The sequence below is a fragment of the Platalea leucorodia genome, assembly GCF_965183815.1.
Source record: "Platalea leucorodia genome assembly, chromosome: 5".
Taxonomy (NCBI): domain Eukaryota; kingdom Metazoa; phylum Chordata; class Aves; order Pelecaniformes; family Threskiornithidae; genus Platalea; species Platalea leucorodia.
Genome location: NC_138827.1, coordinates 89,879,467 through 89,894,261, shown reverse-complemented (window position 1 = coordinate 89,894,261; position 14,795 = coordinate 89,879,467). Strand labels below are relative to the sequence as shown.

At 44.4% G+C, this 14,795-nt stretch overlaps 1 protein-coding gene across 1 annotated transcript in view; it reads right to left on the bottom strand.

Annotated features, from left to right (window-relative positions):
* The window catches only part of PDIA5 (protein disulfide isomerase family A member 5), a 102,967-nt gene extending 88,723 nt beyond the window's left edge, over positions 1-14,244 (bottom strand). The window contains exons 1-2 of the mRNA XM_082312218.1: positions 14,088-14,244; positions 2,271-2,397 (exon numbers count right to left, since the gene is read on the bottom strand). Of these exons, the coding sequence (XP_082168344.1) occupies positions 2,271-2,397; positions 14,088-14,177 (217 nt within the window). The 5' untranslated portion in view covers positions 14,178-14,244. The remainder of the gene's footprint in view (positions 1-2,270; positions 2,398-14,087) is intronic.
* Positions 14,245-14,795: the final 551 nt, after the last annotated feature.

Sequence of the window (14,795 nt, the reverse complement as noted above, 5' to 3'; positions counted from 1 at the left end):
TATCTTGTCTCTAACATTTGAGAAAGTGAAGGCCTATATAGGTCAGAGTAGACAAGCAGAGCCAGTGGGCAGTGATAGCCCCCTCAAATAATCTCTACGTCTCCACAATTTTTATCTCAACAATCTCCTGAGCCAGAAACAGCTTCTTTGTGTTTGACAGCCTTTGCTCGGGCCTGGTGCCATCAGAGATGCCAGCCCACACATGTTAGCTTTCAAGAAACTCTCCTACCCCAACACTGATAACATGCAACTGCCACCTCTCTCCAACACAGGGACATAGACGTGGGGGAATTCTTCACATATACTTAAGAGTGGAACAGTTTGACAAACATCCTTTAAAAAAGAAGCATTTAGGATAGGACAGACTTGTCCCAGAAGACTCACTAGTTGAGCAGCCCTGGCAGGATACCCAGCCAGTAAGGTGAACTAAACATATCCTGTAAATGAGGACATCTCTTGAAACCAATGAATTTTCTGCATGAGATTGGAATACTCATCTAGTTTTGCTCATCTGAGAAGCAAAGCCTTTGTTCCAGCAGTACAATTGTCTGTCCAACATCTCATCACAGCTGGGGGATGTATATCTGGGATTAGAATTGCACCTTCAAATTCCTATCTCTTTTTCCCCCTCCCCTCTTTCTGGGTGACAGTTAGGCAAGAGATTTCTAATTGTGCAAGGATCACTGTTCTAGGAAGAAACATTAATCCCACAGTCAGCTCTGCACGCAATGCTTTAGACTGCTAAAACCAACCAATTAAATAACAAAAGCAGAAAAAAGAAATCTCCACAACACGGCTTTTGAACAATGCCCATAGGGCAACATTTATTTGATGAGTGTCAGAGCTGAAGTGTTCTGGTTGTGCTTCTAAAAATGAAAGCAACCACCACTTAAAATATTAAGCATAAAAAGAAATTCTTCCCTTTAAAAAGCTGAATAATACAGATGTCTTTTTTATCTAAAGTGTTCCTTTCAAAATCAAAAAGCGTTAGAAACTCTTTTATGACTTTCACTTTGAACCTGTTACTACAAAACCATTTGGCCAAGTTCGAGTGCTCAAAGTTCCCCACTATAGCAAAACACAAATATTTTAACAAAAATTAAGTCACATATATCATTTTAACTATTTCAGAATAAGCATATATTTAGGAAACTAAGTTACTTATCCCAGCACCTGCACATTTTTGTCTGCAAAATTCTCTGATATTGGGGGGGGGGGGTGGAAGAGAGGATATTGGGTCACCACATACTTCTCCAATTTGCCACAATATAAACCCAGAGCAACTCTACCAACATCATTGTGTTTAATTGAGATAAGACCTTTGCAACAGGTCAGAAAGGGAGGACACAATCCCCAAACAAAGCATTATCTGGTACTGTTTGCCTGCAGGAAGGAAAAGGAAGCAACAACAAAAACAATACAGCACTAAGGAAAAATCATCTGAGTGACATTTTACTTCTTGCTGTCCAATCACTTCCACATCCACAGCAGCATTCTGCATTTGCGTATGGAGCTTAAAGACTGTTTCTTCATTTTACACAGTGTCACACAAAAGAACACACCAAAACAAACTCTGCAACAAAGGAGAAAAAGTACAGCAGGAGCAGAACAGAACAAAAGGAAGAACAGACAGGTAAGAGCAAGAGTAAACAGCCAGAAAGGAAAGCCTGAATGAGAGAGAAGACAGCAAAGAGATTCAAGGGGACAGGTGGCATGACATGAAACGAGCCATTTCTCCTTCTTACACAAGCAACTGATTTTTTATCTTTATGTTTTGTTAATTAAAGTTGAAAGACAACCACGGGACACCCAAAGCTGTCAGAAGCAAAGATGGATTGATTTCAGTACTGTAACTATTCATTAAGCCTTTCAGCATCACCAGGAAATTGAAACTTGCAAACTACTGTGATAAACACACCAGAAAGTTCTGGCTGATAGCTATTATGAGCAGCCAGTTTTGAAGACAAAGCCAGAATAAAGTACATTTTTGCCAATGTGACAGACCAATTAGAAGACCAAATTAAGAAGACTCCAATCTTGAAACATCAGGAGCGTCCAAGTTAGAACAAGGACACCAGTCCTGAAGAAGCCCTTGTAGTCACGTAGAAGCACCTTGCAGTCACATCGGGCAACACTGAATGGAGAGCAAGTAAGGGTAAAGAGCTCAGTCACCTGAGCACGTACACAGGTAACCGGACATGCACACACGTTGCTGGGTACACACAGCTGTGACATAAAAAAAAAAAAAAAAAAAAAAAAAGACGACTTACCAGATTTGGAATACAGCACTAGTACGTTATTCCGTGTCCTGAGAAGCTTCTTAAAGTCCTTGTGGTCACTTATTTTTTCTATGAGTGGAGACACCTTCAACGAGTACACAAACACCGGCAAGAACACCTACAGAAACACAAAGCAAGAAACATTAGTAACAGCTTTCATGCCGAGAAACAAAATACAAACACAAACTGTTTTTGAAATTGCCTTGACCTTTTTCCATAATCTTCAGACACACTGCCTTAAATAAACTATCATATCTATTTGATGAGTAAAAGCGAAAAAAAAAAAAAAAGTCATACACATGACTTATTGGAACTGGACCAAGACCACTCCCAAGCAAGCATCCTTAAGTGGAAAGATGAGGTAAACACAACATCAAGAAATATGGTTTTAGTTAAGAAGCCATCCCCTTTAAAAGTTTGTTCCCTAGTCAGATAATCAGATTAAAATTCTTATGAAAATTTAATATACTGTAACAAGAGAAGCAGCAAATTACCACTTCCAGAGCACTCTTGTCCCTAGATCTCAGAACACACTGCAAACTCAATCGAGTACTTTGATATCTCACAGAAGACAGTGAGAGCCATGAAGTTAAAATAACCAATAAACTAATAAACAGAATTTGCAAATAATCCAGTACCTGCATTATGGCACCAACCACAACCCTCTCTCACCCGCCCTTCCAAAGTGGAACAGGGCTTATGTTTCCCACCGGCCATACCACACCTCACACACACACCAGTGCCTTTGCCACAAGATTGAGTTTGGCTTCCACTGGCCACAGGGAAGGCACGGCATTTCACCTCTCTGCAACTCAGTTCTGTATCTATGCAAAGAAATTTTTTTTTTTTGGTTGCATCTTTTGGTCTATTTAAATCAGGACCACTCCAGACCAAAGTCTGTCTTTCATCTTACCATAAAGTAAAACTCCTATCAAAATACGACCATAACCTCAGCCGGGGCCTTCACTGCTCATTTCTGCTGCAATAATCTTCAATAATAATAATAATCTTATCCATCATGCTATGCTGCCTCCCTTCTGCACTGTACTGAATTCATACTAATGGAATGATTATGGGAAGCTTAGCTGGAGAAATTATCTAGTTTACATTCACCTTACAGTAAAACCTTAACACTTAATTGCTTGGCTAAAAGCTTTAGCTCATTTGCCTAACACACACAAGAGGTTCAACGTTTTCTTAATTACAGAACTAATTTTGATCATGCCTCATTCCAACTGGGCTAGAAAATGTGTCCAGGGTAGATGTGAAAAAGTAAGAGGCTGTTCTTCTTGCATCCCGTGTATTACGGATTGCAGCATTCAAAACAAGGCACTAAGCCAATCAAAGTCAGAACGCGCAGCCCCAGGCAATCCACTTCGTTACAAATTCAGTTATTTGCAAACACCACGTCACTGAGGCGCCGAAACAAAACCTGCACCTACAAAACTTATTTTATAAGTGCCAGAAGTTTTTACATGGGGAAAGGGGAGGGGGAGTTTTGGCATGCACGCGGTAGAGGGGAGAGGCTGAGCTGAAATGAGGGCCATCCTCAAAACAATCTCAAGACACATTTGGGAATTTAAAGTTACTAGAAGATACAGCTTTAACATAAAATATAAAAGCACAACAGGCCGCACAGGCTCAGAGCGAATAAGTTATCCCACTCTGCAGGCAGGGTTCCCACCACCGAGCCCTGCTGACCAGATGGTCTAACTCTAAGAAGGGAAAAAGCACATTTGCAAGTCAGCCCCTACCTTCAGCATAAATGTCCTTGATGCTTTAATTCGACCGACAGACTCACATTCTTCTAAATCCAGATGTCCAGAGCTCAGCCCTTCTACCTCAGGCTGATGCATCTGAATCATTTGTGTATTTTCTGGGACAAATACGTGGTGTTGCCAATCAAAGTAGACAAATATAGTTGTGCTAAGTGGAGTGACACAGACATGCAAATTCCTGCTCAAAACTCATTGCAATCAGAGGCTGTACAGGAAGGATTAATCTAACTGACTTATGAGCAGATCTCTTTAATCCTAAGTATTTTTTTTAAAACTTTTTCTTTCACCTCTATTTTTTTAACTATTCAAGTATCTTAAGGTTTTACTTATGTCTTGAATTATAGAAGGCTAAACCTAAACTTCACTGAAGCTAAGGCTGAACATAGTGGGAAAAAGTGAAACTACAGGTTGCTTCTTTTATAAGTTTTCTTTGTTTAGAAAAATTGGACTCAAATAAGGATATTCTAGTCTATGAACTCATTGCCAAAAAGAAAGAACTGGACTAAAAAAGCCAAAAGGCCACTTCCAACGTGACACCAAATGGTATTATGAACTGTGTTTAAAGCATCTGTACAGTTTTACCGATAGCTTGGAAGCATGTGCATTTCATGTCTTTTCCAGATAGAAAGGCTGTTTAGCCAATTTCAGTGAATTTTCTTTTTTTTTTTTTTTTTCCTCCTCTTTTCTTTTTTCTCTCCTTATAATGGCAGAGCTATAAACCTCTTGAAAAATTGGATTCTGGAAACAGTGACAGCTTTAACTACCGCCTTGTTGGTGTTGCCACTAACAGAAAACTTGCTGCGCTGGTGGAACGGCAAGTGCTTGGAGGGAGAAGCACGTCACGTTGCATATATCCACTGCCACTTTGCCCAATTCCTCCCCAGGTATCAAATCAATACATGTTACTCATTTTCCTGCAGCTTTGCTACAGCAGCTCACTCTGATTTGGTTTAGACCAAAACCCCCTGGGAAAGGCACTGTGCATACAAGTGCACCAGTCAGACCTGCCGAATAAATCATCATCTCCCTTTAATTAAGATTAATGTCACAGCCTTTGTGGTTATAAAACGCAAAAAGTACAAGCTGAAGGCATCGAGTTGGACAGAAACACCCAGCCTGCACATCTAAGGCAGCCACAGCAATACTGAGAGGTTATCGGCTGAGCTGAAAAGTTCACCACCTCCCAATACATATTTGCACTACATGGTGTTTGCAAACTGATAAGAATTAAGTAGTTCCACGCTCTCCAGCTTTCTCCTGCTGCAATTAATGAACACCCCACCCAGGAATAAACGAGAGGCCGGTTTATCATTAAACCTCCCAAAGAACCTCAGCCTTTACTACCAGCTCTACTGAAGGCAAGTGATGCTGAGCAGTCGCTTTCACCCGATGCCAGTCCCAGCCATGGGGCTGCTGTGCCCTGCTCCAGAGCCAATGCTGTAATGACCACACCAGCAGCTACGGCCTCACCAGGGCTACAGCCAGGAGTTCTGGCAACAGCATGGAAGTAAGAGGATGGGAAAAGAGAATGCTATGGAAGCAGTTACACACTCCTTCACAGAAAACCGGGCTCATATTCCTGCACAGCCCACAGGCAAAGCGGCAGCAAAGACAAGGCTCATTTGCATGTACTGTGCTATATGACTTTAATTGTGAGATATGACTCAGGTAGATTTACTCCAGACATTTTGCTGAAGTCTTTGCAGGAGAGCTCATCAGCCAGGCACTGCCCGACCAAGCACACTGCTTCTTGTTTAAATCCAGGGCACAAGAGGAGATGAGCTCATATTAAAAAAAGAAGAGGTCAAGAAAGGTGACAGTCCCTCCTGGGCAGGAAGCCTCTTTTCATATGCGTTAGGAAGTGTGCTACATTCTCACATATGGAACTCTATAAATAAGAAACAAGCTAAACTCTCACTTGAGCATCCTAAAGCTTTAAAATCTATTCACAACCACTACCAACAAGCTAAGAAACACTCCAAACGTTTTTTCTCAAGAAGCTGCCTACCTTGGTACCCATTGAAGTAGATGGCATATTAGGACCACCATATGCAACATCTGTGCCACCCCTGCCCTGTGACAGTTACGCTGACAAGAAATTGCAATAAAACTGAGGGAAGGTCTATTTTATTTCATGCTGCATTTGCACAGCACCTAGCGTAACGGGTCTTCATCGACCATGACTGCCTCGGTGAGCTGGAACCAACACAGCTCTCACCTGATGTCCTTGGATGCAGGGAACTTTGGTGGAGACCTTCAGAAAAAGGCAGACTGCACACGGCAGACTATGAAATGCAAATCTGGTAGCGCTTCCTAGTCTGCAGATTTTCCCCAGCTCAAGATCTCAATCTGAATTTATTTTCACAGAATTTTTTATGGCGTAGGTCGCACATCAGTCATGTGATTGTAGCGTCTAAGATGCACGAAGAATTCTCAAGTAAAACATAAGCGAACCCAAACCCTCAAGACAGTAAATTCAAAACTGCTGACAGACACTGCTATTTGAGTACAAGGTACAAAACCACGAGTGCTCTAGCTCTGCCTCTGCTCTTCAAAGTATGTATTTAAATATATTGCAAGCTAGGTGGAAGAAGTCTGATCAGTCAAAAAGGTTTAATTTTCCTCCTTTTCCAACTCTCCAGCAAGTCCTTGCAGAGCTGCCAAACATTGCAAGTGTTAAAGAGCAGCGAAGCACTCCACAACCCCATTCCCTTAGACTTGGTAGCCAAGAAACATCTGAGCTTTCAGAAACCCAGAGGCAAAGAGAGTTACAGGCAAATAACTATTTGCTAATTATACTTCCAGGACTGACACTATTGAAAAATGTGGTCATCCCTCAGGCCGTGTTTTCTCAAAATCATCAAGGATCTGGGAAAGCAGAGTTTATTTCTCAAGTTTTTGCTCTTCTCTGAATCTCATTTCAGAATGAAAAAAGGGAATATTTTTCAAGGTGCCACAAGAACGTATTTTCATATTTTATATTTATTATTCAAATTAAATGTGATAAATGCTTAGCTGCTGTTCCCACAGAAGCCGGTTCAATTTATGAGTTGCTCCCCACAAAAGCCTCGTGACAGCATGGTCTTTTGCTAAGGATAAGCAGCATGCCTGGAGAATAATTTTTTAATTTATTTTACATCAAGAGCAATGAAAACACATGGTTCCAAAACCAAGAAAATGCAAATCAAAATTAAATAAGGAGGCACTATCAGAGGAGTAGCATCATACACTGGACACAAAAACTATTCCCTATTTCTCCTATTTCCAGTTCAAGAGCATGAAAAAATATATTTCCGTGGACACAAATTATGCATACAAAATATAAATGGATATACAGCTGAAACAGTGCTTAGGTGCCCGAATCCCTATGTCAACATACAACTTTTATGCACACGCTAACACTTATATGTATAATTAGGCAGACAATTTGCACACTATTCATTAAGAATAGCTGGGGCTGACACGAACAACGCTGATTCCAGCACAACTGCTGCTTGGCAGGGACACAGTCTTACACTCGACCACAATTTCAAAAGCCCATTTTTCAGCAAGACATTGACTTTGATTTCTGTCTTAGCTTAACCGCCCACTGATGTCATTCTCATTTTGGGACAACAGCATTCAACCCACTGTAAATATGATCAATGAGTGACCCTGTACATATGAAACAGATTGTGTCTGACAAGGCATTTTATGGGAATCTAGCTGAAGAGCAAACCTGCCTCAAAATTCCAAGCAGTAATGGGGATGACCGAATTTAATTTCGTAATTAATTTCTTTAGGAGGGAACTAGTTCACATTCTAATCAAGGGTCTCCCCTGCTACAGTAAAATGGAAGGGGGGGGGGGGGGACGACACAGACACAGGCAAGAAATCCCAAGAACAAGACCAGATCTCACCCTCCTTTTCCTACTCAGTTCCCAAAATGAACCCTGTGGTGGAATGTACCCTTAACTTCAGAAGGCTGATTTGAAGGAACATCTCTGTACTGCAGTGATGGAGGTCTGTCAACCTGCAGATCAGCCGGTGGCACAGCCAGGTCCTGGTGTGCAGGCAATGTGCACGTACTGAAAATACGAGGTCTAAGTCACATCCAGGCAAGCACAAAAGAAACAGATCTGTTGCTCCCTTCCCCCCCAATTTGTTCTCGCTTAAAAATACAAGATGTAAACAAGGGGGCTTTGGATTTGAACAAGAATCACAGTTTGACTGCAGATGTTTTATCTTCCTTGTTCATCATACAAACCACTCTTGACCTTGTGCAATAATTGCTTGCTTTTCACTCACAAGCCCTCCCTCTGCTGCTATTTACATTCAGGGTTGTGCTGCTTTGATCACTGAGCCATTTGTAACAAATGCCTTCCAAGATGGATAGTGATAAGTAGGACAGTCCCCTGTTTTCATTCATGATTAATATCCAAAATAGCTGTAGAAACATTTTAATCAAATCAGATGAGGGGAGATGGGTTCTCTCTCTTACCCAAAGGTACCTCAAGGAAGCCTGCTAAGAATTTATTATGTGAACAAAGGGGGAAGAGAAAGGGTAGCATGTGGGTCTCAGGCTTCAGGGGTCACAACTGAAGTAGCCCCTGCAATCCAGCTGGGACCACAACATGATCTTCTCCCAACCACATCTGCAGGGGTTCCCAAACTGCAGCCTGCTGAGGACCCCCAGCACAGAGGCTGCAGCACATTTATCTGTGACTGATCCGAAAAGCCATCTGCGGGCCCAGTGGGGAGTGGCGACTCCAGCGCCTACAGCAGCATGGGACGACCAGGTGAGGAGCGCTCCAGCAGACACACCAGAAAATCAACAACTTCTGCATCGGAAGACTGACAGCATTAGAAAACCATGGCATTGCCTGACAGATTTACATTTGCAGACGCTCCCACTGGACACTTCTTGGGTTTTGTTCATTTCCCATGAGCTCCACGGAAGAACGCGTTCTTACTCCGTATATAATCCAGATCAATTAACTCTTACCTCCAGCCATTCAAGGGATAAAAAACCCCAAGCACTCCTGACATTTTATTGTGGTGGGTCATGTCTGCAAGTGGCAAGTGTCATATCTTCTTTTGTTCACAGAGGAAGGCAAATTAAAATCCTGACACAGAGCATCTCGGTATGCTTTAACTTAGGCTGAAGAATGCTACAAATAAGGCATTCCACTTAACGTGGTACTTGCTATGTTCACTTTCCAAATATAGAAGACAGCAAAAAATACCATGGAGACGTCAAGATTTGACTAGACTCTACTGTTCATATTGTTCTTAAACACTGGCTTTTAAGGAACATAAGCTACAGGCATAATAGTTTATACTAAGGGTTGCTCTTAAGGGCTCTGTGTAGCCAATTAGTTGTATGGTTTATCACTGGTTTTCAAATGCTTAGTGAAGGAAAACCTATGGAACTATTTACTAATTAACAACTGATTATAATAGGGTCAATTACTAATACTGACAAAGAACTTCCTCCTTATTATGAACGTGAAGCTCGCTCTCTCTGCAAGCCAGGCATTGGTGCAATATATATTAAACAAGCTGTTCATGAAATAATGTTTCAGATATCACTTCTGAACAAGCACATTTGGATGACTTCAGAAGCTAAGGGCATGAGAAAAGCATATGCCATCTAATCCCCCACTAAAAATTGGGTTTTGAAGAAGTTTAAAGAAGTATCACCTACTCCAGAAGCACGTAGGAGATGCTATAAAAAGAAGACAAAAACACTATTAATGGGACTTATAAAGAAGAGAGGGCAAAAATGACACCTGAAAATCCTTAGCACTTTACATGGCACTTGTTATCTTCAAAGCATTGCACAAATATTAACTAATTAATCCTCACATTTTGCTGCCAGGTGATAGGAGACGAAGCTTAATTTAAATAGTTGGAGTAAGAGTCACACAGAAAGGAAGCGATCTGCAAGAGGCAAAAGGGAGGCAGCATCAGAGCAAGCTGGCATGCAGCTGATCCTAGAGCAGCGCACAACCACACACCCATGGTGTGCCATCTCCTGAAAAGTGAAGAGGGGGAGAGAAAGAGTCTATTTGCAGTCACCCAGTAAATATGCTCTATTACTATAAACCCAAAGACAACAAACAGGACATCATCAAGGCAGCCACAAATGAAACAGCCCTTTGTTATCTGTGTTCTGCAAGCGCACAAATCACAGCGCCCTCCACCAATGCTACCAGCTGCTCTCAGCTAGCAAAGTGCCAAAACTTAAGACCTGCTTTGCTATCACAGTTTTTTGCCATTCACAAGCTTGAAATGGTGGGAGGATCAAGGTAAACCACAACTCACATCCAAAGTCACCCTGTCCACATCAAGAAACTTAAGGCAATGCTAGTTTGTGATTCTGGTGGCAAATTGCATTGAGTTTTTCCATTCACAGACCCCCAAACACAACTCTGAAGAAAGGTCAGTCTCATTACCTCTGTTTTACCTTAATGAAGGAACCCAAGGAACTGCGTCACCAAAAAGCAAAAGAAATGGTCAACAGCAGAACAAGCACCTCTTCCATGACCAATGGCTCACATCGTCATGAACACACCCCTGGGCAGGAACACCACTTCTGATGACCACACCACAATTGTGGCAACATCCCAGGCCCTCTGAAGTAATCAAGCGCTTTGGCACCAAAGCCAATGGATTCAAAACATCACTCCATAAGGTAGAGTTGAGTAACAAAACCAGTCCTGAAAGGCAAGGTTTGATTTGGGAAGGGCACCTGAGGGGACAGAGCATAGCCCACACTACAAGTTTTACAAATCCGTATTTTGAAGAGGGAAAAGACGAAGTAGGAATGGAGAGGGGGGACAGCAAGTAAGGGATTTGCCTCTGCAATACTCTCCCTCTGCCTGTGGCAAAACATTTCCCAAAGCAGCTCCTGCAGTACAAAGATAACTGGATAGGAAGAGGCACTCCTGAATTCAAGCCACCGTGGGGAACAGCACCTGAGCACTGCAGAAGAGAAGCAGTGCTCGCACCCTGTCTGCAAACTCACCGGAGGCAAAGCCACTGCTGCCACACTGCAGGGCTACCTGCAACACAGAGTGAGCCACGTCCAAGCCCTCCCCGCAGGCCTGGATTCACAAGTCCATGTCAGTGATCACCCGTGCATTCCTGTGACCTTACTGAGACTTGAGGAGCTGGAAGCCTGAAATGTTCCTTTCAAGCCTTTCTTTGAAGGCACTAGGTTTGAATGGCACCAGGTCAAGAAGCCTGCTTCCCAATGCCTGTAAGCTGGTCAGACTCTCTTGACTCAGTTTCTCTGTCATTAAGCCAACACTCAGAAGACAAAGTGACCTTTGCCACTTTGGCCTGACATAACATTCATCAGTGTTTGCAAAGCAAACTGATCCCAGATGCGTAATCCTGCTGGAAGCAGCGGCTGGCCTCTGCTAGGGAAAGGACAGTACCCGATACATCAGACGAAATGCAAATCCACCTCAGTGTGAAACTCCTTCCCAATGCCTTTAACAGTAGATTCAGCCCTTCGAGTGTGAAATATAGTCAACCACTTGACATACCAAATAGGGAAGTATCTCTAAAGTTAAACCACAACTTCCCTATGACCCTCCAACTCATTCAAGAAATAAAACTTTACAGCAGGCAAAGATCACTGCAATGTGTGTCACATACACACAGTGATGCAGAAGATAACAACATCTTCCATTAGAAGATACTGAAGTGTTTTCTTCATCCAGCTTTGTAGTCTTCCTTTTACAAATGCAGCAATTCTTACAGAGATCAGGATTTCAATTCTCAGAAGCCACCTCCAATTTTGGGTCCTACTTTAAAAATGAGCCGTGTATTTTCAGGAGAGCTATGCATGCGCGACTCTAGCTGCTGTCCCAGGTGCACTGCAAGCACTCAGCACTTCCAGGAGAGAGGAAAAAAAAAAAAAAAAAAATCATGTTTGGGTACGTAAAAAATGACGGGCTGGAGGGAAAGACAATGTTCTCATTAACCTCTGTCCTACCAAGCAGCTGGCATTACCTTCGCTTTAACTTTACACACTGAGAACGTCCCAATTTAACGGCCTCACTGACTTAGCAAACATTGACTCAAGAAAAATTTAAAAGCAGGTTTTGCAATGTCACAGCTGTAGGCTAGTTTTTTAATCCTGGCGTACAGCAAGTTACATATTTCAAGATGAAAAATCACACCTTCAAGTGCAAGATAATGCAAATTGGAAGAAATAATTTAAACTACTTGTACACAGCAAAGGGGAAAGAATTAGCTGAATCAACAGCTCAATGAAGACATCTGCTCAGCATGCAGCATCACAGAGCAAATAAAATGCTGGGGCAAATTAAGAAGGGGAAGAGAGAATAATGTGGATAAATTATAATGGCTTCGTTACAATTTCACTGACAACGGCAGGCCCACTCTGCTCATCTCAAAGACACCAGCTCTGCAACAAAAAAGGTCCAAAGAAGGGCAACTAGAATAGTTAGGAACAACAAATTCAAATGAAGAAAGCTGGAATAAAAAAAAAAGTCTTTTCATCTACAAAAAGAAATCACAGCAAAATACTTACATTAACATAAAATGAATGTTACAGTAAGATAAGGTCTGACAGTCACAGTGGATACAGAAAGAAATACCACAAATATCTCCACATGTTTAGTTATTTTAAATGAAGGGAAAATTCAGTCCACTTGTAACTCCACTTGGTCCACAGTATATACTTAATCCGAGGAATACACTTGCCACAAGTATCACTGAGAAAAGTACTGTGTATATTAAAGATGAGCCACAGGGGGGAAAAAAAAAAAAAAAGCCACACTAAGACCTCTCCAACATTTTAGGAAGAGTTCAGCCTGACTTCAGTTTCACTTGAAATCAATAAACAAATTGCAGATAGCAGAGGTCTGTGCTTCTAGACCAAGCTCAGAACAAAACAAAAATTGTGCCGGATGCACAGCATTTCGTTTCCCTCCTCCTGAATGAGCTGACAGCTAGGCCCCTGCCAGCGGCAAAAGGCTACATCACGCAGGGCTGATGCTTTCTGTCCCACGATGGCAATTCTAATATTAGTACAGAATAAGCATAGGGCAATTAGCAATTCCACACTTGATTTGTATGAATTAGACAAGCACTCCTAGGTCACACACTTCCAAATACATTTCAGATCATGCGTCCGTAAAACAATTAACTAATTTTTCATTAATTGTTAACTGTATTTGTCCAGGCAGAAGGAAGAACTGTAGTTCATGTCAATAAAGTAAATAAAGGACTGCTTTAAAGCATGCCTTCGCCAATCTTTTGAGCTATTTATGCTAAATTCTGTGGATAAAAAAAGAAAAATCAGACTTTAAAATATTTCTATAAGTCTAGGAGTCTTCCTGAGGTAAGGAGTGTTCTACTTAGTGTAATTTCAATGAAACGTACCCAGATCCTCCGGAATGTGCAAAGATGGAGAGCGCCAGATTTGAGGGTCGCGCAGGCAGGGGCGGCGGGGCTGCCCAGGGCTGCCCAGGGCTGCCCTGCCCGCGCACAGGTGCACAAAGCCGAGCGAGGCGGCTTCGCTGCGGCAGAGCCACCACCGAGGGAAACCCTCTGCCGCCGCGGCACCGATTTTCGCACGCCACTTACTCACGAAGGAAGCGCCCGCCGGCCGGAGCCCCCGGGGCCGGGGCCGGGGCAGCCGGGGGCTCCAGCCCGCAGCCGCTCGGGGAGACGCCGCCGCACGCCGGGGAGGGTTTTCTCTGGGTGTTTTTTTGAGGGACGGAGAGAGAGGGACGGAAGCGGCAGAGGGGCTGAGGGCTGGGGCAACACCCGGGAGGAGAGCTGCCGGAGCCCAGCCACGCCGGGCTGTGCCGTGCCGTGCCGTGCCGAGCCGAGCCCGCCCGGGGCGGCGGCCGCCGCGCCCGGCCCGAGGGGCCCGTCCCGCTCCCAACTTTCGCCCAACTCCGCCGGCCGCGCCGCGCCGAGCGCCCCCGCCCCGGCCCGGGGAAGGGGACACCCCGCTCCCGCCCGGCCCCCGCCGCCCCGGGGCGCGGCCGCCGCCGCCACTCACCGCCAGGCCGAGGAGCAGCAGCGGCAGCAGCGGCGGCGGGAGCCGCCCGCGGCGCCGCGCAGCCCCCGCGCCCTGCCCCGGCACAGCCATCGCCGCCGCCGAGCCGGACCCGCGCCGGAGCCGCCGCCGCCGCTGCGGGCTCCTGCCACGTCTGGCGGCGCAGGCGCGCTCCGCCGCTACCGCCCGCCCGCCCGGCGGCATGACGGGGCTTGTAGTCCGCCCCGGCGCGGGTCGGGGGCACCGGCACCCCCCAGGGCCTGCGCGGCCGCCGCAGGAGCCCGGCGATGGCGAGGGAAAAACAAACCCCCAAACCAGGCGAAGCCCCCCACAGTACGGCCAGCTATCAGCCTCCGTCCGATTGGTTTCAAGAGAGATTAAAAAGAAAAAAGTTCCAGCCCTTCTCCGCTGTCCCGCTGGGCTCCCCTCCAGGATTAGCTTTTGTGCCCCCACCTCTCTCCCAGCGTGCCCCTGACTCTAGAGGCCCTTCTGGCAAATGACCCCCTTCTTGACGCTTTTTGGTGAGGGTCTTTAAAAGCTTCTGCTGGCCTTAGATCTGGGGTAAGAGGTGAATAAGGGAACAAAAAATAAGGAAAGGGGGGAGAGAGTTAACTGGAAGAGAGGCTTAGAAACTAGGACCTGTTCTCCTTGGAAGTTGTTCCCACTTGTTATCATTAAATCCTAAAGGAGAACCCTGCTTTATCCTCGCAC